The sequence below is a fragment of the Bombina bombina genome, chromosome 2 (genome assembly GCF_027579735.1).
Source record: "Bombina bombina isolate aBomBom1 chromosome 2, aBomBom1.pri, whole genome shotgun sequence".
NCBI classification, from domain to species: Eukaryota; Metazoa; Chordata; class Amphibia; order Anura; family Bombinatoridae; genus Bombina; species Bombina bombina.
The window spans coordinates 593,784,187-593,810,910 of NC_069500.1; the positions used below are offsets into that span (position 1 = coordinate 593,784,187).

The 26,724-nt window shown below is 35.0% G+C and overlaps 1 protein-coding gene across 2 annotated transcripts in view; it reads right to left on the reverse strand.

Moving 5' to 3' along the window:
- Positions 1-26,724, reverse strand: part of LOC128647917 (annexin A1-like) — an 85,379-nt gene that overhangs the window by 13,576 nt on the left and 45,079 nt on the right. For both annotated transcript variants that reach the window (XM_053700603.1, XM_053700602.1), the window contains exons 6-11: positions 22,516-22,606; positions 17,783-17,862; positions 16,820-16,876; positions 15,402-15,495; positions 14,025-14,120; positions 4,257-4,315 (exon numbers count right to left, since the gene is read on the reverse strand). In XM_053700603.1, the coding sequence (XP_053556578.1) occupies positions 4,257-4,315; positions 14,025-14,120; positions 15,402-15,495; positions 16,820-16,876; positions 17,783-17,862; positions 22,516-22,606 (477 nt within the window). The remainder of the gene's footprint in view (positions 1-4,256; positions 4,316-14,024; positions 14,121-15,401; positions 15,496-16,819; positions 16,877-17,782; positions 17,863-22,515; positions 22,607-26,724) is intronic.

Here is a 26,724-nt window from a genome sequence, read left to right on the forward strand (position 1 = left end):
TGCAATTGCAAGAAAGTCTATGTCGGTATGACTACATGAAAATTCAGGACTCGAATGTTAGAACATTTAAGCAACATTAGAAATGCTGACAAAGACCTAAAAGACAAGAAAGTTATTACATCAGTTGCATCCCATTTCCACAAGAAACATAGATCCAAGATCTCTGATTTCCACTGTTTTGGAATACAAACAGTTAAACTTGGGATCAGAGGGGGCGATATGGAACAACAACTCCTGCGAGCTGAGAGCCGCTGGATTTATCTTCTCAATTCGTTACAACTTTATGGATTAAATGAAAACAATAATTTTTTCACTTATTTATAAGAAGAAAATATTAAAAATCTTTACCTTTCAGATATAAGGAAATGCTCATACATTTGAGGGGGCATAGATTTACATTAATCTATAAATAAAATTTAGAACTTCATATTTAAATTTGAATTATTTATAAAATCATGTCTCTGTAAAATAATGTTTATTTTATTTAATATGAACAAGAATAATATCTTCACAATTATTAAATTTGATCACTTTTGGTTTTTCCACTCTTTGTTTTTCCACTTTTTGGTTTTTAAGGTTTATAGTTAGCACTAACCTCACTTTTATACCACACATAATAAATTTGGTCCAATTTTGAACCAAGGATAGCATAACACCCCAGAGCACTATTAACATTAAATATAAGCATCATATCACTAATAAGTGAAATTTACACTAAGACATAATTTAGTCATATCATGTATTCACAATATTATATTATGAGCCATTAATTATGTAAAAGGCTTACACACTAATATTTGGCACCCTATAAGGATTATATATCCTAACTAGAGTCTGACATATTAATTGTCAGAGCAATGCAAGCAATAATTATTAATGCACTTTGTCACAGTAATATCACTTTAGTAAGTTAATAATTGTGGAAGATAGATTAATATTAAATATTTATTTTTAAGGTAAATAATGCCCTTTGAGCACCCCATAAATATATCTATGAACGTATGTATGATGAGTGTATTAATATAGTCATTACTCTAGTAATGATAGAACAACCTTCTGCACTCAACACGAAATAAGAATGAATGGTACTGAAAACTATACTCAATTCGTAAGATTTGATGAACAAAATTCAAGCACTAAATAATATGAGTGATTTTAGAAGTTTTGCCTTTAAGGGATTCCTCCGTCATACAGACACGTAATTGGAGGTCTCCGATTGGTCAGAATATAGGGAGGAGGTGGAGTTAGATTCATAAATAGCCGCATTTGCCGCGGCGCCCTGCCTTTTGATAAAGCCGGGAACCCGGCGAAACATGTCAAGGGAGGAAGGGGGAGCTCATGGGAGCTCAGTGTAGTTGTTTTTTTTAAAAATACTTGCTGGCACAATGTTTTCAGACTAGAACCTGTAAAACACATTCAGTGTATTGATCACTTTGATAATAGCAGTTAACTCGAGAATATACTTAACTTAGTGAATAATATAGCACTTGCAATACTCGAGCAAACTAGACTATAGATCTTAGTATGCTACCAAGGGCAGTGATTTGTAAATAATTACGCTGTATAATTACAAGTATCATTTGTTCAATAATACTGTAAGCTTGTGACTAAATATAGCTATCTAACTATTTAGTAATTTAACAGAAAACTGCGATTAAGCAGTAGGGCAGACAAACTTGCTGACACAGTATACTTATGTGTGTCAGAAGTACCAACGCTGTATACTAACAGTACTGCACAACAGTGATTTGCAAATAATTACGCTACAAAAATACCAGCACCGGTTGTTAAATAATACTTTAAGTTTGTGGCTAAATACAGTTATTTAATTATTTAGGAATTTAACAGAAGACTGCGAGTAAGCAGCAGGGTAGATAAACTTGCTGACATAGTATACTCATGTGTGTCATAATCATCAACGCTGTATACTAACAGCACTGCACAGCATTTAAATGCTGAATGAAATGTATGTATACTAACAGCACTGCACAGCATTTAAATGCTGAATGAAATTCATGATAGTACTTGATATTAAGGGATTTTCAAGCATCTAAGTTTTGTTATCAAGTAATCTTAAACTGCTGATAGCAGTGCATACAGCACTAGATTCATTCTAATCCTTAATACAAATACTGATAAGCGTTAAAGTGGCAGAGTTCCAAAAAATACATATATATACAGAGGATATATGCAAATGTATTATGCAATTTAAATATTAATGGACTCTGAAACCTATGTTATACGCAATTCAGGGATACAATAGAAGTACATTTGATCCAATATTTATATTAAGGCTGAGTACCAGCTGTTCAAATATAATTTCAATATTCAGCTTTATCTGTTGTGCTGCAACCAACTTTACTGTGTATTAGGGTCGGACAAGCAGTCTTATGATCGTACAAGTATACACCAAGCACTATCAATTCCCTTATGTCTAATTCATACACATTGAGAAAATCCTACTGACAGTCACCTACTGTTATTATTTTAGTTGATAATTTCTATTGAATTAATGTACCATAATAGTCTCAGTCCATTATCAAAGACTTAATATAAGTTATATGAAAATATCAGCATGACAAGTACTGTTCACAATAATGACTTATATAATTGACTGATTTAAGTTTCTAATCAGTCAGACTGTTTTGGTATAAACAGTGCAACTGGTATGCCTATAGTACTGATTATTTTTCTCTAGCATTTTCAGTTACTTTAACATTATTCAACCAATTTTTATATAGTGACTAACATTAGGATTATACTATCTAGTAACCCAATAAGGTGAATTGCACAAGCTTTCTGATTTATCCATCGCTCAGGAGGGAATTTCCAATATCCCAAGGGCCCACTGTACTTGATAAGCACAATACTGTACACTTTATAGCAGATACTAGAAATAATCATATGTAAATTATCATATGCTACAAATTTAAGCAAATCTGCATTATCACATTCCGACTCTATTATATATTTGTATCTATGTTTTGTATACACAGGATTATTATTTCACACTGTGTGTGTGATGATGTGCTAATATGCAGTATTAGGAAATAGTGCTGCATTGGTTGAGACCATATATCTTTTTATGCCACTATTGATCTAAATTTTCTCTAACAGTCACCAACAATTCTTACCGTTGGTTTCATTAATAATCACCAGATTATATCATTAATTGGTTCCAGTCTCTAATATTCAGTCTTTGTACTGGGAATACCAGCATTTTAGTTTTAAATCAACCCATATTTTAATATTTCTAATAAAGATTAATGTTTTAATTTGTGTGAATCTTTTTTCAACTCCAGATAATTTGGGGTCATGTGAGTGCTTATATAGTATCTTTTTCTGTTAGTTTCTTCAACTAACATATTTGGAGTGTAGCCATATTTCTCTAAGCACACTGAGCAAGGAAGCAACGTCTGGTTGCCCCTTTTTCCCATAGGGAGACTAAATATATACAGAGAGAAGCACACTCACAGGAACGAACAATCGGCTCAATACCATTGTTACCCTGTTCTATATCCATATATGTATACATACAGGTATATATTTATGTTTTTATATGTTTGTAAATACATATATACAAATCTAAGTAAATATGTGCGCACATATAAATATATATACATATATATACTGCATTTATTTTTATATATATATATATATATATACAGTATATATATACAGTATATATATATACACACAGTATATATATATACATACATACTTACTTATACATATTTAGACATGTATATGTATGTATATCTATGTTAAAGCCCTTTGCAGCCGTTTTTTCTAACAACGGAGACCTCATATATTTGAGCCCTCATAACTTTTGTTTGCAATATTTTTTTTAAATACGTTTTATTAGATGTTCTTATTATGTATGAGTGTAAATGTACTTTTAGATGACTTTTAGATGTGTTTTGTGCAAATTTTATTCAAGTGTAACAGTTAACCAGAGCTCTGAGATCACACTATCCTGATGTGTGTTAAATTAAATTGCGATTGAGTGAATGCATTTACTTAAAACTTGTAACACCAGCGTTAAACCCTTTTTGCTTATGTGCAACAGTTAGCGTGCCACTCGTAATCTAGCCCAATGTGTATGGAGGCTTTATATACAAAATACATTTTCTATTATCTTATTAATAATATGATAAGCAATGTATCTGTTATCATTTTTTATATAACGAAGAATTTCCTTATAAAATGCATATATTATGCTTGCTGGATAAAACATTACACATTAAAATCAATACCTTCATTGCCGAGTTCAGTTGATCAGCAAAGAAGCCAGGCTTGTTTTGAGTAACTTTTACTGAAATTGAGAGAAAAAAACAGTCTTTATTTTGCAAATCTGTACAAATAATACTGATAATGTTTTTTTAACTGCAAATATTTCCTTTTTCCTTATGTACTATATTCAAAATATTCATCAAAGTTGCATGAATCTGTTCCAAACCTTTAGGTTGTGTTATAGGGTGGGAAAGGTAATTAAGAGTGTTTAAAGTGAATATAAGTGCTATGGGGAGGTACAAATGTGTAATCAAATTCAACCATTTTTGCTTTAGAGATCATTTTAAATTTTGCTCACACATATAAAACAATTTATTTGAAAAACTGAAGATGATGAATAACACTACTGGCAGTGACTCTAAATAAACATGTAATACGACTCACCAGAAAGGAAGCTTGTGGGAAACAATCATTATGTTGTTTGATTTTATTAAAAAAACATATTCTTTAGCTTTTAGGAACAATTTGTAAGATAAATAGATTTGGTTTCATAAAGAACCTTTAACATTATCCATCATATATTTAAAGGGACATTAACCTACAACTACTGTTACCACTTACCATACTGTTGTTTTTTATTCCTGTGCTGTGCTTGCAGCTCTCTTTAAAGGGATATGAAACCCAACATTTCTTTCATTACTCAAACAGAGAATACAATTTAAAAAAGTTTCCAATTTACTTCTATTATCAAATTTGCTTCATTCTCGTGTTATTCTTTGTTGAAGAGATATCTAGACAAGAAATAGTGCTGCCATCTAATGTATAACATTGTTGCAAAACTGCTGCCATGTAGTGCTGCAGACATGTGCACACTCCTGAGCTTACATCCCTGCTTTTTTAACAAAGGATAACAAGAAAACTAAGAAAATATGATAATAGAAGTATACAGTATTAGAAAGTTGTCTAAAATTGTATGTTCTATCTGAATCATTCTGTAGATATCCTTTGTTGAAGATATAGCAATGCACATGAGTAAGCCAATCACATGAAGCATCTATGTGCAGCAACCAATCAGCAGCTACTGATGCTATCTAGATATGTTTTCAGCAAAGGATATCAAGAGAATGAAGCAAATTAGATAATAGAAGTATGTTTAAAATCACATGCTCTTTCTGAATAATGAAAAAAAAATTTGGGTTTCATGTCCCTTTAAGTTTAATAGCACCCTGTGACAGAAGCGCTGTGCATTCACAGATCAGAGACAACATTGTCTTTTTGACTAGCCCTATAGCGCATTTCCCTTTTGTTGTGCACAATACAGAGCAGGAGCTTTACATTTTTACAGCAGTGTTGCTTTGTACTATTCTTGACGGCTTATTTATATCTGTTATGTAACATTTAACGTTTGTTTAAAAAACAGTGCAAGGTACATTTGTAATGTCATTTATCTGTCAATGTCTAGCACCTCTCTCACAGGATTGAATAATAAATGCTTCCCAAGATGGTGACACCCAGCATGAAGTTATGGAACTTCACCAAGCAGTAGCTGTGAATGGAATAACATAAAAATGACAACTACAGGCACAAGAAGAAAAGCAATGGCATGGTGAGTAGTAGCCATGCTACTGTATCCAAAAGTTTAAAGGGACATGAAACCCAAATATTTTCCTTCATGATTCAGATAGAGCATGTGATTTTAAACAACTTTTCAATGTACTTCTATTATCTCATTTGTTTTGTTCTCTCAGTACCCTTTGTTGAAAAGGATACCTAGGTAGGCTCAGGAGTTGCTGAGTGGTGGCTGCATATATATATATATATGCCTCATTTCATTGGCTCACCCAGTATGTTAACAAGCTCCCAGTAGTGCAATGCTGCTTCTTCAACAAAGGATACCAAGAGAATAAAGCAAATTAGATACTAAAAGTAAATTGGAAAGTTGTTTAAAAAAATCTTTATCTGAGTCACAAAGAAAGATTTTGGTTTCCATGTATCTTTAATGTCCTTTTAAATAGCATTTAAATAATTTCTATAAACTAAACTACATTGCAGTGTTTTTTTTAGAAGGCATTCAGGATAAAGAAAACAAACAAAACACACACAGAAAAAATGCAGCCAACTTTCATAGTTGCCAACAGTCCCTGATTTCCAGGGACAGTCCCTGGATTTTGTTGTATGTCCCTGGATTTTTTTTGTCCCTGGAAATGTCCCTGAAAATCTCTTTTGCACAACATTTGTTTGTTTGCAAATATATATATATATATATATATATATATATATATATATATATATACAGATAGATAGATGATAAATAGATATAGTGTATTATTTAAATATAATTCATTCCTAATGGAATAGTGTTACTATTATTGAATGGGTTCACATATTATTTGTCTTTCTAATTGTGATGCTGTGTTGTAAAAATAACCATATGCCCAGAATGTGTTCCAGAAACTGGGTAGGTGTAAGAGCTTGGTGCTGTAATCTGTATAATAAACTATGGATAAGTCTAAATTATACTATTACTTTCAAATGGGTGTGTTTTGATTGCAGAACTGAGTGGACGGAGCAGTTGAACAGTAGGTCGTCAATACTCCAGTAACCCGCTTGCTTGCTCTGCTGCAAAGTGTCCCTGGATTTTTTTTTTAAATGTTGGCAACTATGAACTTTCTGAAACACATTTAGAAATTAGTTGTACAAAAAGGTTCCCATTTAGCCAGAATTCTTCTTCTGTTTTAGAACCAGGTAAATTAAAGTAACATAGGGCCCAATGCCCTAAACTTCCCCAGGTCAGAAGTGGTTTTTCTCGGCTACCCTTGCTGGTGTAGACCCCGCAAGTGGTGAGATTTATCCTATTAAAAGTAATGGAGCTCGCTAGAAAGGGACACTTCAGCAATCCTGCTGCCAATTTAAATCACATTACGCTGCTTTCTGCGTATAGCATCTTACAATCGCCTATATTTTCGTTGCTTGTGTTTTTTATTAGGGTTATAAGTATTTTGAGTGTTTTGAGAAAAGGCCGTCACCTTTTAGTTTGCAAAGAAAAACGGTGTTATCTTTACAGAATTACATTGGGATTAGAGAGCCAATTTCATATACGCTCATGGAACATCCATGTTCAGCCCATTTTACGAAAAAACAATAATTACGCTTTGTATTTTTTACCTATAAGTATGAATTTTTGTGTGTTTTTGCTCACCCAGTGTACTTAAATTACAATTTACACTGTGCATATTTAATATTAATTATTCCTGTGTAATTTACAGACACATTTTATGTTTTTTGGTGAAGAATTTTGTTACGATTTTTGATGCACCTTATCAATACAATTTTTACCTGCATATTTGTGTGTAAATAATTTATTATTCATTTTGTAAGATTTTTAAAATATGAATTTTATTGTGAACTTTGTAATGTATGTACCTCCTTCCCATACAAAAAACATAATTTATGTAAGAACTTACCTGATAAATTCATTTCTTTCATATTAGCAAGAGTCCATGAGCTAGTGATGTATGGGATATACATTCCTACCAGGAGGGCAAAGTTTCCCAAACCTCAAAATGCCTATAAATACACCCCTCACCACACCCACAATTCAGTTTAACGAATAGCCAAGAAGTGGGGTGATAAAAAAGTGCGAAAGCATAAAAAATAAGGAATTGGAATAATTGTGCTTTATACAAAAATCATAACCACCACAAAAAAAGGGCGGGCCTCATGGACTCTTGCTAATATGAAAGAAATGAATTTATCAGGTAAGTTCTTACATAAATTATGTTTTCTTTCATGTAATTAGCAAGAGTCCATGAGCTAGTGACGTATGGGATAATGATTACCCAAGATGTGGATCTTTCCACGCAAGAGTCACTAGAGAGGGAGGGATAAAATAAAGACAGCCAATTCCTGCTGAAAATAATCCACACCCAAAATAAAGTTTAATGAAAAACATAAGCAGAAGATTCAAACTGAAACCGCTGCCTGAAGTACTTTTCTACCAAAAACTGCTTCAGAAGAAGAAAATACATCAAAATGGTAGAATTTAGTAAAAGTATGCAAAGAGGACCAAGTTGCTGCTTTGCAAATCTGATCAATCGAAGCTTCATTCCTAAATGCCCAGGAAGTAGAAACTGACCTAGTAGAATGAGCTGTAATCCTCTGAGGCGGAGTTTTACCCGACTCAACATAGGCAAGATGAATTAAAGATTTCAACCAAGATGCCAAAGAAATGGCAGAAGCTTTCTGGCCTTTTCTAGAACCGGAAAAGATGACAAATAGACTAGAAGTCTTTCGGAAAGTCTTAGTAGCTTCAACATAATATTTCAAAGCTCTAACAACATCCAAAGAATGCAACGATTTCTCCTTAGAATTCTTAGGATTAGGACATAATGAAGGAACCACAATTTCTCTACTAATGTTGTTGGAATTCACAACTTTAGGTAAAAATTCAAAAGAAGTTCGCAACACCGCCTTATCCTGATGAAAAATCAGAAAAGGAGACTCACAAGAAAGAGCAGATAATTCAGAAACTCTTCTGGCAGAAGAGATTGCCAAAAGGAACAAAACTTTCCAAGAAAGTAACTTAATGTCCAAAGAATGCATAGGTTCAAACGGAGGAGCTTGAAGAGCCCCCAGAACCAAATTCAAACTCCAAGGAGGAGAAATTGACTTAATGACAGGTTTTATATGAACCAAAGCTTGTACAAAACAATGAATATCAGGAAGAATAGCAATCTTTCTGTGAAAAAGAACAGAAAGAGCAGAGATTTGTCCTTTCAAGGAACTTGCGGACAAACCCTTATCTAAACCATCCTGAAGAAACTGTAAAATTCTTGGTATTCTAAAAGAATGCCAAGAAAAATGATGAGAAAGACACCAAGAAATATAAGTCTTCCAGACTCTATAATATATCTCTCTAGATACAGATTTACGAGCCTGTAACATAGTATTAATCACAGAGTCAGAGACACCTCTTTGACCAAGAATCAAGCGTTCAATCTCCATACCTTTAAATTTAAGGATTTCAGATCCTGATGGAAAAAAGGACCTTGCGACAGAAGGTCTGGTCTTAACGGAAGAGTCCATGGTTGGCAAGAGGCCATCCGGACAAGATCCGCATACCAAAACCTGTGAGGCCATGCCGGAGCTACCAGCAGAACAAACGAGCATTCCTTCAGAATCTTGGAGATTACTCTTGGAAGAAGAACTAGAGGCGGAAAGATATAGGCAGGATGATACTTCCAAGGAAGTGATAATGCATCCACTGCCTCCGCCTGAGGATCCCGGGATCTGGACAGATACCTGGGAAGTTTCTTGTTTAGATGAGACGCCATCAGATCTATTTCTGGAAGTTCCCACATTTGAACAATCTGAAGAAATACCTCTGGGTGAAGAGACCATTCGCCCGGATGCAACGTTTGGCGACTGAGATAATCCGCTTCCCAATTGTCTATACCTGGGATATGAACCGCAGAGATTAGACAGGAGCTGGATTCCGCCCAAACCAAAATTCGAGATACTTCTTTCATAGCCAGAGGACTGTGAGTCCCTCCTTGATGATTGATGTATGCCACAGTTGTGACATTGTCTGTCTGAAAACAAATGAACGATTCTCTCTTCAGAAGAGGCCAAAACTGAAGAGCTCTGAAAATTGCACGGAGTTCCAAAATATTGATCGGTAATCTCACCTCCTGAGATTCCCAAACTCCTTGTGCCGTCAGAGATCCCCACACAGCTCCCCAACCTGTGAGACTTGCATCTGTTGAAATTACAGTCCAGGTCGGAAGCACAAAAGAAGCCCCCTGAATTAAACGATGGTGATCTGTCCACCACGTTAGAGAGTGTCGTACAATTGGTTTTAAAGATATTAAGTGAAATATCTTTGTGTAATCCTTGCACCATTGATTCAGCATACAGAGCTGAAGAGGTCGCATGTGAAAACGAGCAAAGGGGATCGCGTCCGATGCAGCAGTCATAAGACCTAGAATTTCCATGCATAAGGCTACCGAAGGGAATGATTGTGACTGAAGGTTTCGACAAGCTGAAATCAATTTTAGACGTCTCTTGTCTGTTAAAGACAGAGTCATGGACACTGAATCTATCTGGAAACCCAGAAAGGTTACCCTTGTCTGAGGAATCAATGAACTTTTTGGTAAATTGATCCTCCAACCATGATCTTGAAGAAACAACACAAGTCGATTCGTATGAAATTCTGCTAAATGTAAAGACTGAGCAAGTACCAAGATATCGTCCAAATAAGGAAATACCACAATACCCTGTTCTCTGATTACAGACAGAAGGGCACCAAGAACCTTTGTAAAAATTCTTGGAGCTGTAGCTAGGCCAAACGGCAGAGCCACAAACTGGTAATGCTTGTCCAGAAAAGAGAATCTCAGGAACTGATAATGATCTGGATGAATCGGAATATGCAGATATGCATCCTGTAAATCTATTGTGGACATATAATTCCCTTGCTGAACAAAAGGCAAGATAGTCCTTACAGTTACCATTTTGAACGTTGGTATCCTAACATAACGATTCAATATTTTTAGATCCAGAACTGGTCTGAAGGAATTCTCCTTCTTTGGTACAATGAAGAGATTTGAATAAAACTCCATCCCCTGTTCCGGAACTGGAACTGGCATAATTACTCCAGCCAACTCTAGATCTGAAACACAATTCAGAAATGCTTGAGCTTTCACTGGATTTACTGGGACACGGGAAAGAAAAAATCTCTTTGCAGGAGGTCTCATCTTGAAACCAATTCTGTACCCTTCTGAAACAATGTTCTGAATCCAAAGATTGTGAACAGAATTGATCCAAATTTCTTTGAAAAAACGTAACCTGCCCCCTACCAGCTGAGCTGGAATGAGGGCCGCACCTTCATGTGGACTTAGAAGCAGGCTTTGCCTTTCTAGAAGGCTTGGATTTATTCCAGACTGGAGATGGTTTCCAAACTGAAACTGCTCCTGAGGATGAAGGATCAGGCTTTTGTTCTTTGTTGAAATGAAAGGAACGAAAACGATTATTAGCCCTGTTTTTACCCTTAGATTTTTTATCCTGTGGTAAAAAAGTTCCTTTCCCACCAGTAACAGTTGAGATAATAGAATCCAACTGAGAACCAAATAATTTGTTACCCTGGAAAGAAATGGAAAGTAGAGTTGATTTAGAAGCCATATCAGCATTCCAAGTCTTAAGCCATAAAGCTCTTCTAGCTAAAATAGCTAGAGACATAAACCTGACATCAACTCTGATAATATCAAAAATGGCATCACAGATAAAATTATTAGCATGCTGAAGAAGAATAATAATATTATGAGAATCATGATCTGTTACTTGTTGCGCTAAAGTTTCCAACCAAAAAGTTGAAGCTGCAGCAACATCAGCCAATGATATAGCAGGTCTAAGAAGATTACCTGAACACAGATAAGCTTTTCTTAGAAAGGATTCAATTTTCCTATCTAAAGGATCCTTAAATGAAGTACCATCTGACGTAGGAATAGTAGTACGTTTAGCAAGGGTAGAAATAGCCCCATCAACTCTAGGGATTTTGTCCCAAAATTCTAATCTGTCAGACGGCACAGGATATAATTGCTTAAAACGTTTAGAAGGAGTAAATGAATTACCCAATTTATCCCATTCTCTGGAAATTACTTCAGAAATAGCATTAGGAACAGGAAAAACTTCTGGAATAACCACAGGAGATTTAAATACCTTATATAAACGTTTAGAATTAGTATCAAGAGGACCAGAATCCTCTATTTCTAAAGCAATTAGTACTTCTTTGAGTAAAGAACGAATAAATTCCATTTTAAATAAATATGAAGATTTATCAGCATCAATCTCTGAGACAGAATCCTCTGAACCAGAAGAGTCATCAGAATCAGAATGATGATGTTCATTTAAAAATTCATCTGTAGAGAGAGAAGTTTTAAAAGATTTTTTATGTTTACTAGAAGGAGAAATAACAGACATAGCCTTCTTGATGGATTCAGAAACAAAATCTCTTATGTTATCAGGAACATTCTGCACCTTAGATGTTGAAGGAACTGCAACAGGCAATGGTACATTACTAAAGGAAATATTATCTGCATTAACAAGTTTGTCATGACAATTAATACAAACAACAGCCGGAGGAATAGCTACCAAAAGTTTACAGCAGATACACTTAGCTTTGGTAGTTCCAGCACTAGACAGCGATTTTCCTGAAGTATCTTCTGACTCAGATGCAACGTGAGACATCTTGCAATATGTAAGAGAAAAAACAACATATAAAGCAAAATTGATCAAATTCCTTAAATGACAGTTTCAGGAATGGGAAAAAATGCCAGTGAACAAGCTTCTAGTAACCAGAAGCAAAGAAAAAATGAGACTGAAATAATGTGGAGACAAAAGCGACGCCCATATTTTTTAGCGCCAAATAAGACGCCCACATTATTTGGCGCCTAAATGCTTTTTGGCGCCAAAAATGACACCACATCCGGAACGCCGACATTTTTTGGCGCAAAAGGACGTCAAAAATGACGCAACTTCCGGCGACACGTATGACGCCGGAAACAGAAAAGATTTTTTGCGCCAAAAAAGTCAGCGCCAAGAATGACGCAATAAAATGAAGCTTTTTCAGCCCCCCGCGAGCCTAACAGTCCACAGGGAAAAAAGAGTCAAATTTTTTAAGGTAAGAAAAAATGATTGATTCAAATGCATTATCCCAAATATGAAACTGACTGTCTGAAAATAAGGAATGTTGAACATTCTGAGTCAAGGCAAATAAATGTTTGAATACATATATTTAGAACTTTATAAACAAAGTGCCCAACCATAGCTTAGAGTGTCACAGAAAATAAGATTTACTTACCCCAGGACACTCATCTACATGTTAGTAGAAAGCCAAACCAGTACTGAAACGAGAATCAGCAGAGGAAATGGAATATAAATAAGAGTATAACGTCGATCTGAAAAGGGAGGTAAGAGATGAATCTCCACGACCGATAACAGAGAACCTATGAAATAGACCCCGTAGAAGGAGATCACTGCATTCAAAATAGGCAATACTCTCCTCACATCCCTCTGACATTCACTGCACGCTGAGAGGAAAACCGGGCTCCAACTTGCTGCGGAGCGCATATCAACGTAGAATCTAGCACAAACTTACTTCACCACCTCCATAGGAGGCAAAGTTTGTAAAACTGAATTGTGGGTGTGGTGAGGGGTGTATTTATAGGCATTTTGAGGTTTGGGAAACTTTGCCCCTCCTGGTAGGAATGTATATCCCATACGTCACTAGCTCATGGACTCTTGCTAATTACACGAAAGAAATGCAGGATATGCCCCTTAGCAAGACACACCCTGGTAAAAAAGTGACTTTAGATCATTTCACCGGGGAAATAGAGGTACTGGCGAGAATTCTTCAATAATTTCACCAGCCAAGAAGAGACCTTTAGATCATTGTGCCCATAGAGTATATATAATCTATTAGCCATGTTATGGCTTGAATTTCTACTCAGTTCAAGGGAATCCATTTTCAAAGACAGGATAATATTAGATCAATGTTATTAGCTCTAGTTCTGATGTGATATCCCTTTTAGATACATAACTAATTGGGCTGTTTATAAAGTCTGTGCCTGGTATCATTTTCTTATAGGGAGGAGGAGATATTCGAACATGATTTTGGAAAAGCCAATTTTTAAAAATTTTGTATGCATATAATAAAATTGTCTATTTTGTTCTTTCACTTAAAATCTGAATGTCTTTCTCTCATATCAGGTTAGGTGTTGTAGGTGAATGGTACATACCCATAGCCACCAAGCTGCTTTCAATGTCCCCTTTTAGTTTCAGATCCATCATCTTGGTTACATCATGTTTACTATAAGAACGATAATTCTGAAAGACTAAACGTAAATAAAAAATTATTCTATATTTTATTAACAAGCTAATTTAGATATAAAATATAAGGATAAAAAAGCCAATTTTCCATACAATGGAAATGGAATAAAGGACAATTTGATTGCAAATAAATATATTAAGAGGAGTTGCAATACAGATAGTTATAGCTTGAGATTTATTAATAGTGGAGTATCAAAATAAACTACAGAAAACCCTACCACCATATTTGTACATGAAAGCTGAGCATATACTTTGGCACACAATAGTCAATGGGGAAGGATGACTGACATTCATAAGGAGCTGCACTTACACAATAGTCAATGGGGAAGGATGACTGACATTCATAAGGAGCTGCACTTACACAATAGTCAATGGGGAAGGATGACTGACATTCATAAGGAGCTGCACTTACACAATAGTCAATGGGGAAGGATGACTGACATTCATAAGGAGCTGCACTTACACAATAGTCAATGGGGAAGGATGAATGACATTCATAAGGAGCTGCACTTACACAATAGTCAATGGGGAAGGATGACTGACATTCATAAGGAGCTGCACTTATACAATAGTCAATGGGGAAGGATGACTGACATTCATAAGGAGCTGCACTTACACAATAGTCAATGGGGAAGGATGACTGACATTCATAAGGAGCTGCACTTACACAATAGTCAATGGGGAAGGATGACTGACATTCATAAGGAGCTGCACTTACACAATAGTCAATGGGGAAGGATGACTGACATTCATAAGGAGCTGCACTTACACAATAGTCAATGGGGAAGGATGACTGACATTCATAAGGAGCTGCACTTACACAATAGTCAATGGGGAAGGATGACTGACATTCATAAGGAGCTGCACTTACACAATAGTCAATGGGGAAGGATGACTGACATTCATAAGGAGCTGCACTTACACAATAGTCAATGGGGAAGGATGACTGACATTCATAAGGAGCTGCACTTACACAATAGTCAATGGGGAAGGATGACTGACATTCATAAGGAGCTGCACTTTCTACTATTTGGCTGCTGACTTAGCTTTTGCGGATTACAAACAGCCACAAAGGGTGATGTTGAAATAAGGGGCCATATCACAGCCTTTGCCCTGTGGCCCAGCAAAGTCTTGTTATGCCGCTTCAAATAATTTTATATTAAAGTTATCAATATGTTTAAATAACAATAGTTTCCTCTCTAAACATTGAAACCAAATTCCAAGAATTACAACACCGGTAATATTTATTATATGTCAATATTATTTACATGAAATGTTTAGCTTACCTTTCCTTAGCTGTGGAAGACTTCGAGAAGTTAAAATGTTAATGAATACAGAAACATTTGCTACCTTTGCCTTTTCTCCAGCTTCAAACAGAGCCTAACAGAAATGAAAAAATCTTATATTTTACACAGTCCACATGGGTTAACAAGCTAGACAGCTAAAGGTCAGGTCATATCATTGTTTATTTAAGTCTATGGGGCTGATTCATCAAGCTCTGTATGAAGCTTGATGCAGCTGTTTCCGCGCAAGCTTTACGGCTTGCTGGAAACAGGAGTTAAGAAGCAGCTGTCTTAAGACCACTGTTCCGTAACTCGTCCGCCACCTCTGAGGCAGCGGACAGCAATCCGCCCGATCACATACGATCGGGTTGATTGACACTGCCTGCTAGTGGCCGCTTGTGCAATGTTAAATGCCGACAGCATATGCTGTTGGCATTTAGCAATGCAGGGCGGACATGATTCACTATAGAGAATCCTGAATGCCCGGGGTATGATAAATCTACCTCTACATATGTTCAGCCTAACAGTAAAATGTAGAATGCTAAGTACTACATACGCTCTTTCATTATATTTCTACATTTGAATTTAAAAGATTGTTTTTATTTTCAGTAATTTAACTCTGTGTTTAAGCAGCAGGGAAATAGTAATATTAAAATCATATTTTATTGAGTACAAAAATAAAAGCATTCAAAATCATCCCAAAGGCAGCAATGCTGACTTGGTCCTTATAATTTCCCATATTTCAGCAAAGCTAAGAGAAGTCCATCGACCTATACAAATCTTAATATATTTACAATAAAAGTTCCAGTTGAGCTTAAATTAATCCTATTAAAAAAGGTGACCCATTTAACACAAGCAATCATATCCCTTAATTATGTTTCTAACCAGGAATGTATCTAAACCATTTTTAAATTAATCTAAGGTATTGCCATTTACTACCTCCTTAGGTAATGAGATTAAAACTTACAAAAACACTCTTTCCATCGCATAACAAATTAATCATACATTAAACCCTAAATATTATTACCTATGAAAACATAATGTAGGCTACATCTTCCCAGTTAGGTTTGCTTTTTTATGGTATTGTATCATTAAAGTAATTATCAGATCCAAGATTGTGCTGGGGAACACAATGTTCAATTGAGCCCTTTCTATCTTCTAACTGATTAATCATTCTATTAACCAATCAAAAAAGAAGGAGGACTTTTGTATGATAGTGAGGATAGTGGTAGTATAACAGTAGCCGCTGCTATTAATGGCAATTTTAAGATGACATTACACTGCCATCACTATTTTTTTGGTTAGTAGGATTTTTGTTGCTCATGGACTGCAATCACTAGACTTCCAGTTATTGTGATATTGCCCTTTATTTTTAATCCAACCACATATATCATAGAATGAAAATAGAATGTAAAACATACCTTTGCATCTTTGTCAGCAAGGTCTTCATTTACAAAGCTATCTTCACTGCGTTCACCCTGAAATCATAAAGTAATAACAGATACATTTCATAGTTATAAGATAAATTCATAAAATAATGTTCAAAAAATATGTTGTAAAATTGAAATAAATAATATTACTCTCAAAGTATTTTGTAAACTAATACTAATATTTTACTGACATGGCTGATATTTTTAAGAATCAAGTCAAAGTTGAAAATATTGATTAAATATTGAAATTCTATCATGGTCAAAGTTGTTCTAAGTGCATTGGAATCTAATTATAAACAAATGATCATTTAAAATCCTAGCAGCTTTAGTTCCTGATTTATACAGTATAATATTCAGGCAAATTATACATATGAGCTTGTCCGGTATTTTTTTTTTCAGAAACACAATCCCACACACGTACATATATACTGATATATATATATATATATATATATATATATATATATATATAACACAGTCCAGAAACCCAGCACTCGCACAATATGCCAACTCCCAGGGTGCGGTTGCCAACAAGTAGTACACAATCCCAAATAAGCAAGCACTCACTGGCATTTGTAAACAGGCAAAAATGTACTTGCGGTTAGTACAATTTAGTACATAAGTTAACGTTTTCGGGCCGTAGCCCGTCCTCAGACTTACCAGACTTAGGTAAGTCAGAGGATGGGGTACGGCCCGAAAACGTTAACTTATGTACTAAATTGTACTACTAACCGCAAGTAAATTTTTGCCTGTTTACAAACGCCAGTGAGTGTTTGCTTATTTGGGATTGTATATATATATATATATATATATATATATATATATATATATATATATATATATATATATATATACTGATATATATATATATATATATATATATATATATATATATACATATGTAAACAAATTGTGAAATAAATATTTAACTTTCTTTAACTCAGATGACTATACCTTCAACAAAGCAAGCATCATCTTCTGAAAGTCTCCAGATGTATCTCCAGCTATATCTTTTTCTATGTCAGTTTTAAATTCTTTTGAGACATAATGAAACATTTTAAATTGAAAAATGAAATCAAATTATTGAATAGGTATATAATTTATCTAAAAAATAAAGTATATCAAAATAATAAACCATGTGGGAACATGTAAAATATTACTTTACAAAAGTGCATAAAACAGAATAACAGAGGAAATATTTACAATTTATTATAGCAGGTAATATGCCTTTATTTGACCACTAGAAAGTTTAATATCAAACGTAAGATTTTAAATTAAATTCTCATTGACTTCAGTTTAACTCTTCTGGTAGCAATGTAAGTGTAATATTCATAAATATAACATTTGTAAATTGAAATTATATTTGTTTACTGAAACACTGAGGGCTAGATTACAAGTGGAGCACAATCAACAGCAATTTTGCACTAAGAATAAAGGCACAATCTGGTATTACAAGCGGATGGTTAAATATTTTAACCAGACCATCTTAATATGGTCAAAACCTTTTTTTAGAATACCCTATACTTTTTAAAAACACATACAAGTGCTATTAGCACAGAAACTTAGAAACATGATTTTGTTGGCAGATAAGAACCTTAGACCTTATTAACCTTATTTTGTAGGATAACCTTATGCTTATCCCAGGCATTTTTAAAGGGACATGAAACCCAAAAATGTTCTTTCATAATTCAGATAGAGAATACAATTTTAAACAACTTTCTAATTTACTTCTATTATCTAATCTGTTTCATTCTCTTGGTATAATTTGTTGAAGGAGCTGCAATGCACTACTAGTTTCTAACTGAACACATGGGTGATCCAATCACATTCAATATATATATGAAGCCACCAATCAACAGCTAGAACCTAGTTTCTCTTCTGCTCATGAACGAGCCTAGATAAACCTTTCAGCAAAGGATAACAAGAGAATGAAGCAAATTAAATAATAGAAGTAAATTGGAAAGTTGTTTAAAATGGTATGCTCTATTTGAATCATGAAATACTTTTTTGGGGTTTCATGTCCCTTTAAAGACCCCCACAGTGTTTGTCATTACCACCTCTTCTAGAAACTTATTCCATAAATCCATCACCCTTTCTGTAAAGAGAGTCTTCCTCTAATTCCTCCTGTTAGCATGTTAAGTATTGCTCTCAAACACAGTCCAAAATACCACTGTAAAATTTGTCTTTTTTTAAACCTGAAGTAAACCATTATTATTAATAGTATAACACAAAACTACATGAAGGCTTCCACTATTTGCGCACCATCAGGTTAAAGCTTGAGCGAAATTCAACATGAATTTTGCTGCACTGCCACTTAGAAGACAATTATGTAAGGGATTTAGGGCACCTGTGCTGTCCGACATGCAGATGTTAGTGCACCCTAAGCTTTTGCATGGGTGATACAAAACAAAATAACTTTCAACTTGTAATATGATGGGAAAAATAAAATATAGCACTAATATTTTTGCACTCCACTTGTAATCTAGGCCTGGATTGGTAACATTAATGTTCACACAACCAAATTTCAAAATGTAGACATTTGCTTATCTGCACTCTTGTTCTGGATGTATATAAAGGACCCATTGATGTTTTTCTCACAACGTGGGATTGGGCAACCAAACCAGACTTGGATGCATTTCTCTCTGTACCTAGAGGGATATGACTTTCCCTCACTGACAAAGTCCATACTAGACTGAAAAAAAAAATTATGCTTACCAGATAAATTCCTTTCTTTCCTGGCAGCCACCCAAACAAAAATACCTTACGGGCGAGTCGTGGAAAGAAAGGAATTTTTCTGGTAAGCATAAATTTTGTTTTCTTTCCATAAGGCAGGGAGAGTCCACAACTTCATTCCTTACTGTTGGGAAAACCATACCCAAGCTCCAGAGGACACTGAAGGAATAATGGGAGGGAACAAAAATGAGGCGGACCCTAATCTCAGGGCACCATAGCCTGCAAAACCTTTCTCCTGAAAGGACTCTGAAAGGACTCTGATACTACGTTAGAGGGTTTCACTCCTTCTGTAGTGAATAATATTACCTGTTTATAGTGTGAGGAGGCTGTGGTTTGCCCACCTGCTCAATTTTGTTCCAATTGCCTAAGCACTGTTTTAAAGTCTAAGAAGTGATCTAAGTCTACAAATACTCATAGCACAATTAGTCTCTCTGAGCCATCAACCTCTCAGGATTCTATGACCCAAGAGATTTCTGCCCTGTCTACTCAAAACGCTTCACATGCAGTTCCCTGTGGCACAGCTAATTCTCCATCTGAAGGGGCCTTTTTCCTGCAGACTTTACCACGCAGCTACTATCGGCAGTGTTTGCGGCTCTGAGTGCCCTACCTATCTCTGTGAAATGTAAGAGAAAGGTTAAACATAGTTCTCCCAACTTAGAGTCATCTAAATTCCTATCGGATCTAGCCTGTATGTCCCAGCTATCTGAGAATGAGTTAACCTCTGTAGCATCAGAGGGGGAACTTTCTGAGTTGGAGACGTTTGTTACTAAGTCTTCTCCGGCGGAAGAACCCTCCTTTAGATTCAAAATTGAACATCTGCGTTTTTTACTAAAGGAGGTCCTATCTAGGCTAGAGGATCCAGAGGCTAAGCTACCCTAAGTTAGATAGTGTCCACGAAGACAGAAATAATTTTTCTGGACCAGTTATTTTTTACAAATCACAAAATCCACGTGAGCGAAGCAACGGACAACAGCTAGTATATATATACTGTATATACACACACACACATGAACTTTGTACATTACTTTTGGCTTAGCGACCAAGCGATTGCCTAAATTAAGTACCACATCCAGATTTTAGCATGACCTAGGCTTTTGCTGGAATGCTAACATATTACATTGAACTTGTATTATGAGTGCAAAAAAAGTGCTATTGATTTAACTTGAGCAGTGTTAGAGCACAATAGTGCTAATATTTTTGTGCTCCACTTGTAATTTAGGCCTCTATGTTTAGTTTACAGCTCTTTTTGAAAACCAATGGAAGGTAACACATTCTTAAAATAAGCAATCATGATAAACTATATACACAGCTGTATCCTTAAGCAGATATCTAAAACATGGGAAAAGTTCATGCAGGGGATAATTCAACTGAAACACCCAAACTACACTTTTTTGGTTCGATTAAATAATATGAAATAATAAAAAATGAATCACAAAGAAATAAAATTAAAAACCAACATTTTGTGTTTTTCAGTGAAGCCAGTGAAAATAAATCTAAAAATAAATCATATCGGGCTAGAATAGAAGTTTTGCCCATGTCGGGTTGCGCTGGTATTACGAGTTAAAAGTAAAAAATTATTGCCCCAGCGCTAACCCGATGTGAGCAAAAAGCGGAACTTACAATATTGAGCGTTATAACCTATTCCCTCTAGAAGTCAATGCTGCAAAAAAGTGTGAAAAGAGCCTTATACCCTACTCACTCACTAACCCGAATCAGCATAAGACCCCTACTCTAGTAATCCCTAAACTGCCAAATAGTAACCACAAAGTCCCCACTACATTATTAACCCCTAAACCGCCAGCCCCCCCACTGTAAAGTAACTTCTACACTATTAACCCCTACACTGCGACACCCCCACCGCAAAGTAACCCCTTGCTTTACAAAAAACCTATCTTTAAAAAAATAAAAACTTACTTGAGAAATTAAAAAAAAAAAATCTAACCTTATCTTTTTTTTTAATTTTATTTAACCATAAATAAAAAGAGTTATGCCTACTCTAAAGCCCTCCCCAAACCCCCCCCTCCAAAAATAAAATCTAACACTAAACTAATTTGTAGGGCATTGCACTAAAGTGAACCAACTCTTTTTCATAAAAACAAAACCTACCACCTTCTAGCATTAACCCTCCAACACCCACCCCACCCCAATAAAAAAAAACTATCTAAAAAAAAATACTCCTAAAAAGTGCCCTAAAAAGGGCATTAGGCTTGGCATTTAGCTCTTTTGCTGCCCAGAGAAAATTAAACAAACAAAAAAAACCTTAAAGGGACATTAAACCCAATTTTTTTTCTTTTATGATTCAGGTAGAGAATACCATTTTAAACAACTTTCTAATTCACATCTATTATCTAATTTGCTTCATTATCTTGGTATTCTTTCCTGAAAAGCATATCTAGATAGGCTCAGTAGCTTCTGATAGGTGGCTGCACATAGATGATTCGTGATTGGCTCACCAATGTACATTGGTATTTCTTTAACAAAGGATATCTAAAGATTGCAGCAAATTAGGTAATAGAAGTAAATTGGAATGTTGATTAAAATTGTATTCTCTATCTGAATCATAAAAGAAAAATGTGGGTTTAATGTTCCTTTAAAGGTTGCGTTAAAAAAGTTTGAGCGGTACATGCGTTTGCACGATTTCATTTACTTCCAACTTGTAGTATAAGCGCACATCACCACTCAATGTTACCCATAGAAAATATGGTGAGTGTAAATTACCGCAAGTTTGCTCAAACAAATTTGCAGTAATTTTAACAGCAAGCCACTTGTAATATGGATTTGGGCATAAGGAACACCGCAATCTCAAGATTGCTTTTACACTCTTTGTGCTAAATATAGTGCTCCACTAATAATCTAGGCCATTATGTAGTCCAAAACATAACGTTTAAGGTTAAACTTTACTGTATATTTACGTCATGTTTATAAAAGTATAGATATTTAAGCAATGTGGATACCTTCTTTGTAGACTTTAACAATTTGTTTAATCTCTTGATTTGTCCTTGTTGTAAGAATCTCAATGAGAGTGTTTTCATCTGTGCCAAGACCCTATGGAAAAATAATTTGTTTATTATTTTTTTTAAATAATTTCTGCGATTTTAATTTTTTTTATTTAAAACATTTTTCATTCAATATTAACTTAAAAGGTAAAATAATTATCTATAATAGTTACTGAAAATAATTGCACAACCATTTCTCCTCTGCTAAAAAGAGGATTTCAGCTGCAGGACTTAAAAATATTATTTAAGACTTTTCTTCACTGTACTTTTATAAATGTAATATCTCTGATAAAAAAAATCCATTACATTTTAAAAGCAGTCAAACCAAAGGATTCCTTTTCCATTCTGTACCTAATCTGAAATATGATTATGAAACGTAAGTGATCATTTTTGGGAGTTCATAAAAAAAAGAAGCTATATTTTCATTATTGCTAATTCTAAAATGGGCTCTATAATGGATCCCAGTGTTCTTAGGAGAGATATTAAAAGTATCTGTGGAATTTTTGCGATGCACAGACCCAATCAGTTTTAATAATTATATAACTTTGACTGTGTGAATGGTGCACTCTGTTTAACTTGGCAGAGTGAATTTTGCACAAAGGGACAACCAATGGAATTTTGATCCCACAGTGCACATTTGTGGGTATTTCATTCTTTTAACTATCATTTTGGGGGATATTTATCAAAGGTTTGGCAGACCTGATCCGACAGTGCGGATCAGGTCCGCCAGACCTCGCTGAATGCGGAGATCAATACGCTCTGCTTATTCAGCATTGCACTAGCAGCTCTTGTGAGCTGCTGGTGCAACGCCACCCCCTGCAGATTCGCAGCCATTCGGCTGCCAGCAGGGAGGTGTCAATCAACCCGATCGTACTTGATCGGGTTGAATTGTGGCGATGTCTGTCCGCCTGCTCAGAGCAGGCGGACAGGTTATGGAGCAGCAGTCTTTAACCCGCTGGTTCATAACTGCTGTTTCTGGCGAGCCTACAGACTCGCCAGAAACACGGGCCCTGATGGAGCTTAATAAATAATTGTATTGAATTATTAAAAGTTACATTTTATATTGGAATCAATGTTAGGGAAGTATGTAATGTTGTATAGAGTATACAAATGAACTCAGCACTATATGAAAAAATGTTTCACAGTTTTTGTATAGGTGCACGTGGCAATTGGGGTTACTGTTTACCCCAAATCCATACAATGATCCAAAAGAATCCACAGCACTATAGGTAATCTTAAACGTTTATACCTTTATTTTTCTCTCATAAAAGATGCAATGTTTCGGCCCTTCTGGCCTTAATCATGCATATAATACAGACTTGCCCATATTCACAATATACAGAATAGGCTGGTTAATTAACAATTAATTACACACAGACTTTCCAAAAACAAGCTCATGTGGTAAGGAAATACCACAGAGTGGTTCTAAGATATTATTACATATTTAACATTAACCCTTAAAAATAACCTTACTAGTGAAACTAATTCAGCAGCCACCACTTATGAATTTAAATTCCTTTATCATCTCTTACTGCACTTACATATTAATTGGAAACATTTTTTTTTATTTTTTAAACTAGACATTAGAGCACGGCTACAGTTTTATAGAAATACTGAAAAATCTATTTCCCTATTTAGTCCTTTGGGATACATGCTGTCTAAATGGTATATCCAGTATGTGTCTTTTTGTTTTACAACCATGTCTCTTTCTCCTCCCCCTCTTAGTTTTCCAACATGGTCAATGATTTGCCATCTCATTTGGCTTATGTTGTGACCAGCTTTAAAAAATTATTAGACACTGGTGCATCAGTGTTACCACATCTGATATTGGACTTATATTGGTTCATCCTTTCCCTGGTGGCTGCTAAATTAGTTTCACTAGTAAGGTTGTTTTTAAGGTTTGTTATATATGTAATAATATGTTAGAACCACTAGGTGGTGTGTCCTTACCACATGATCATGTTTTTGGAAAGTCTGTTTGTAATTAATTGTTAATTAACCAGTCTATATATTGTGAATATGGGCAAGTCTGTATTACAGCCAGAAGGGCCAAATCATCACATTTTTTATGAGAGAAAAATAAAGGTATAAACTTTTAAGATTACCTTGGGTGCTGTGGATTCTTTTGGATCATAATGTTGTATAGACATATGTTTCAAGATGCTGCTGTTTTTTTTCTTTTCATTACATACATATAAACCTTGAGCACCTTAGATTGGGCTTTAATTGATAATTGATAATATTTGGATATATTTAGATGGAATTGATCATTTTTGAGGTGGGTGATGATTGAGATACAATAACTAAAGTTCTTTTTTTTTAAAGATTTACGCTTTATCAATATTTCTATTTATCATTTCCTCTAAATAACCCTAGCAAATGCCTATTTCATTTAAATATTGGACCAGTTTACCATCATCATGTACTATTGTCTTAGTTTTCATCAGCTGACTTTTTAGTATTGACTTAAAGGGACACTGAACCCAAATTTTTTTCTTTTGTAATTCAGAAAGAGCATGCAATTTTAAGCAACTTTCTAATTTACTCCTATTATCAATTTTTCTTAGTTCTCTTGCTATCATTATTTGAAAAAGAATGCAGCTAAGCAATTTTTTGGTTTCAGTACTCTGGACTGGATGAATTTATCCACCAATCAGCAAGGACAACCCAGGTTGTTCACCTAAAATGGGCCGGCATCTAAACTTACATTCTTGCATTTCAAATAAAGATTCCAAGAGAATGAAGAAAATTTGATAATAGGAGTAAATTAGAAAGTTGCTTAAAATTTCATGCTCAACCTGAATCACGAAAGAAATTTTTTGGGTACAGTGTCCCTTTAAATAGTACATTTGCAGAATGGAAAACAGCAAGGTGAAATAAAGTATTGTGATCAGTTGATTTGACAAAAAGATCCATCATTAACGTATTATTGGCTATATAAAGTGTTTTTTAAAAAAATCTGTATTCAAAAGAATTGGTAGTTGCTTAATAGATTAAAAAATCCAAAGTGCCACCATATATGGCATAAATAATTTATATAGGGCAGCCATGTTTTACAATGGATGCTACACAAGTTGCTTACATAGATAAAGTAATCTTCCATGCTACTAAAAAAAAAAGTGAGGTAGATTGAACACCTCTATATGTGGCCCCCAAATGGCCGGAACAGGGATTGGGATCTGTATTTATCGTTGTAATGTTTCTGTATATGAATAGTTCTGTATTTTTAATATTGACATCATTCTGCTATCATTAAAGTAATATTTGAGGATGGATAGTCATTGTAGATGGTGTGTGAAGTATATTCTATTGATTTTGTGTTGGTAGCAACTTTATTTTTGAGCCACTAGAGGGCCATTTCTAACCAATGTGAAATGCTATAGTTGTGTGAGAAATTGTTAAAATGCTCTAGTGAGTTTGCCTTGTCAGCTATTATCGTGAGTAGAAAGTAATGCTGCAGCTTGAAAATTTCCATGCTGTAGGTATAATGTGTGCATTCAAACCACAGAGAGAAGGAAACCTAGCCTGCAGCCTTCCTCTTCCCTCCAGCAGAGCACCGCGCATCAGATATGTGCATTTATTGTGTTCCAAATGCACCAACGAAAGTTTAAGACAAAATACTGACAGAATTAATCAGTATTCATTTGCTTCCATCAAATTATATTTCAGAGGTTAATAGGGATACTAAACCCAATTTTTTTTCTTTCATGATTCAGATAGAGCATGCAATTTTAAGCTACTTTCTCTTGCTATCTTTATTTGAAAAAACAGGAATCTAAACTAAGAAGCCAGCCCTTTTTTTTCAGCACCTGGGTAGCGCTTGCTAATTAGTAACTACATTTAGCCACCAATAAGCAAGCACTACCCACTAAAATGGGCTGGCTCCTAAGCTTAGATTTTTGCTTTTCAAATAAAGATACCAAAAGAATGAAGAAAACGTTATAATAGGAGTAAATTAGAAAGTTGCTTAAAATTGCATGCTCTATCTGAATCATGAAAGAAAACATTTGGGCTTAGTATCCCTTTAAATACATCTAGCAGGCTGGAGAACCAATGGGCCGCCAGCAGGGGGGTGTCAATCAACCTGATCGTACTCGATCGGGTTGAATTGCGGCGATGTCTGTCCGCCTGCTCAGAGCAGGCAGACAGGTTATGGAGCAGCGGTCT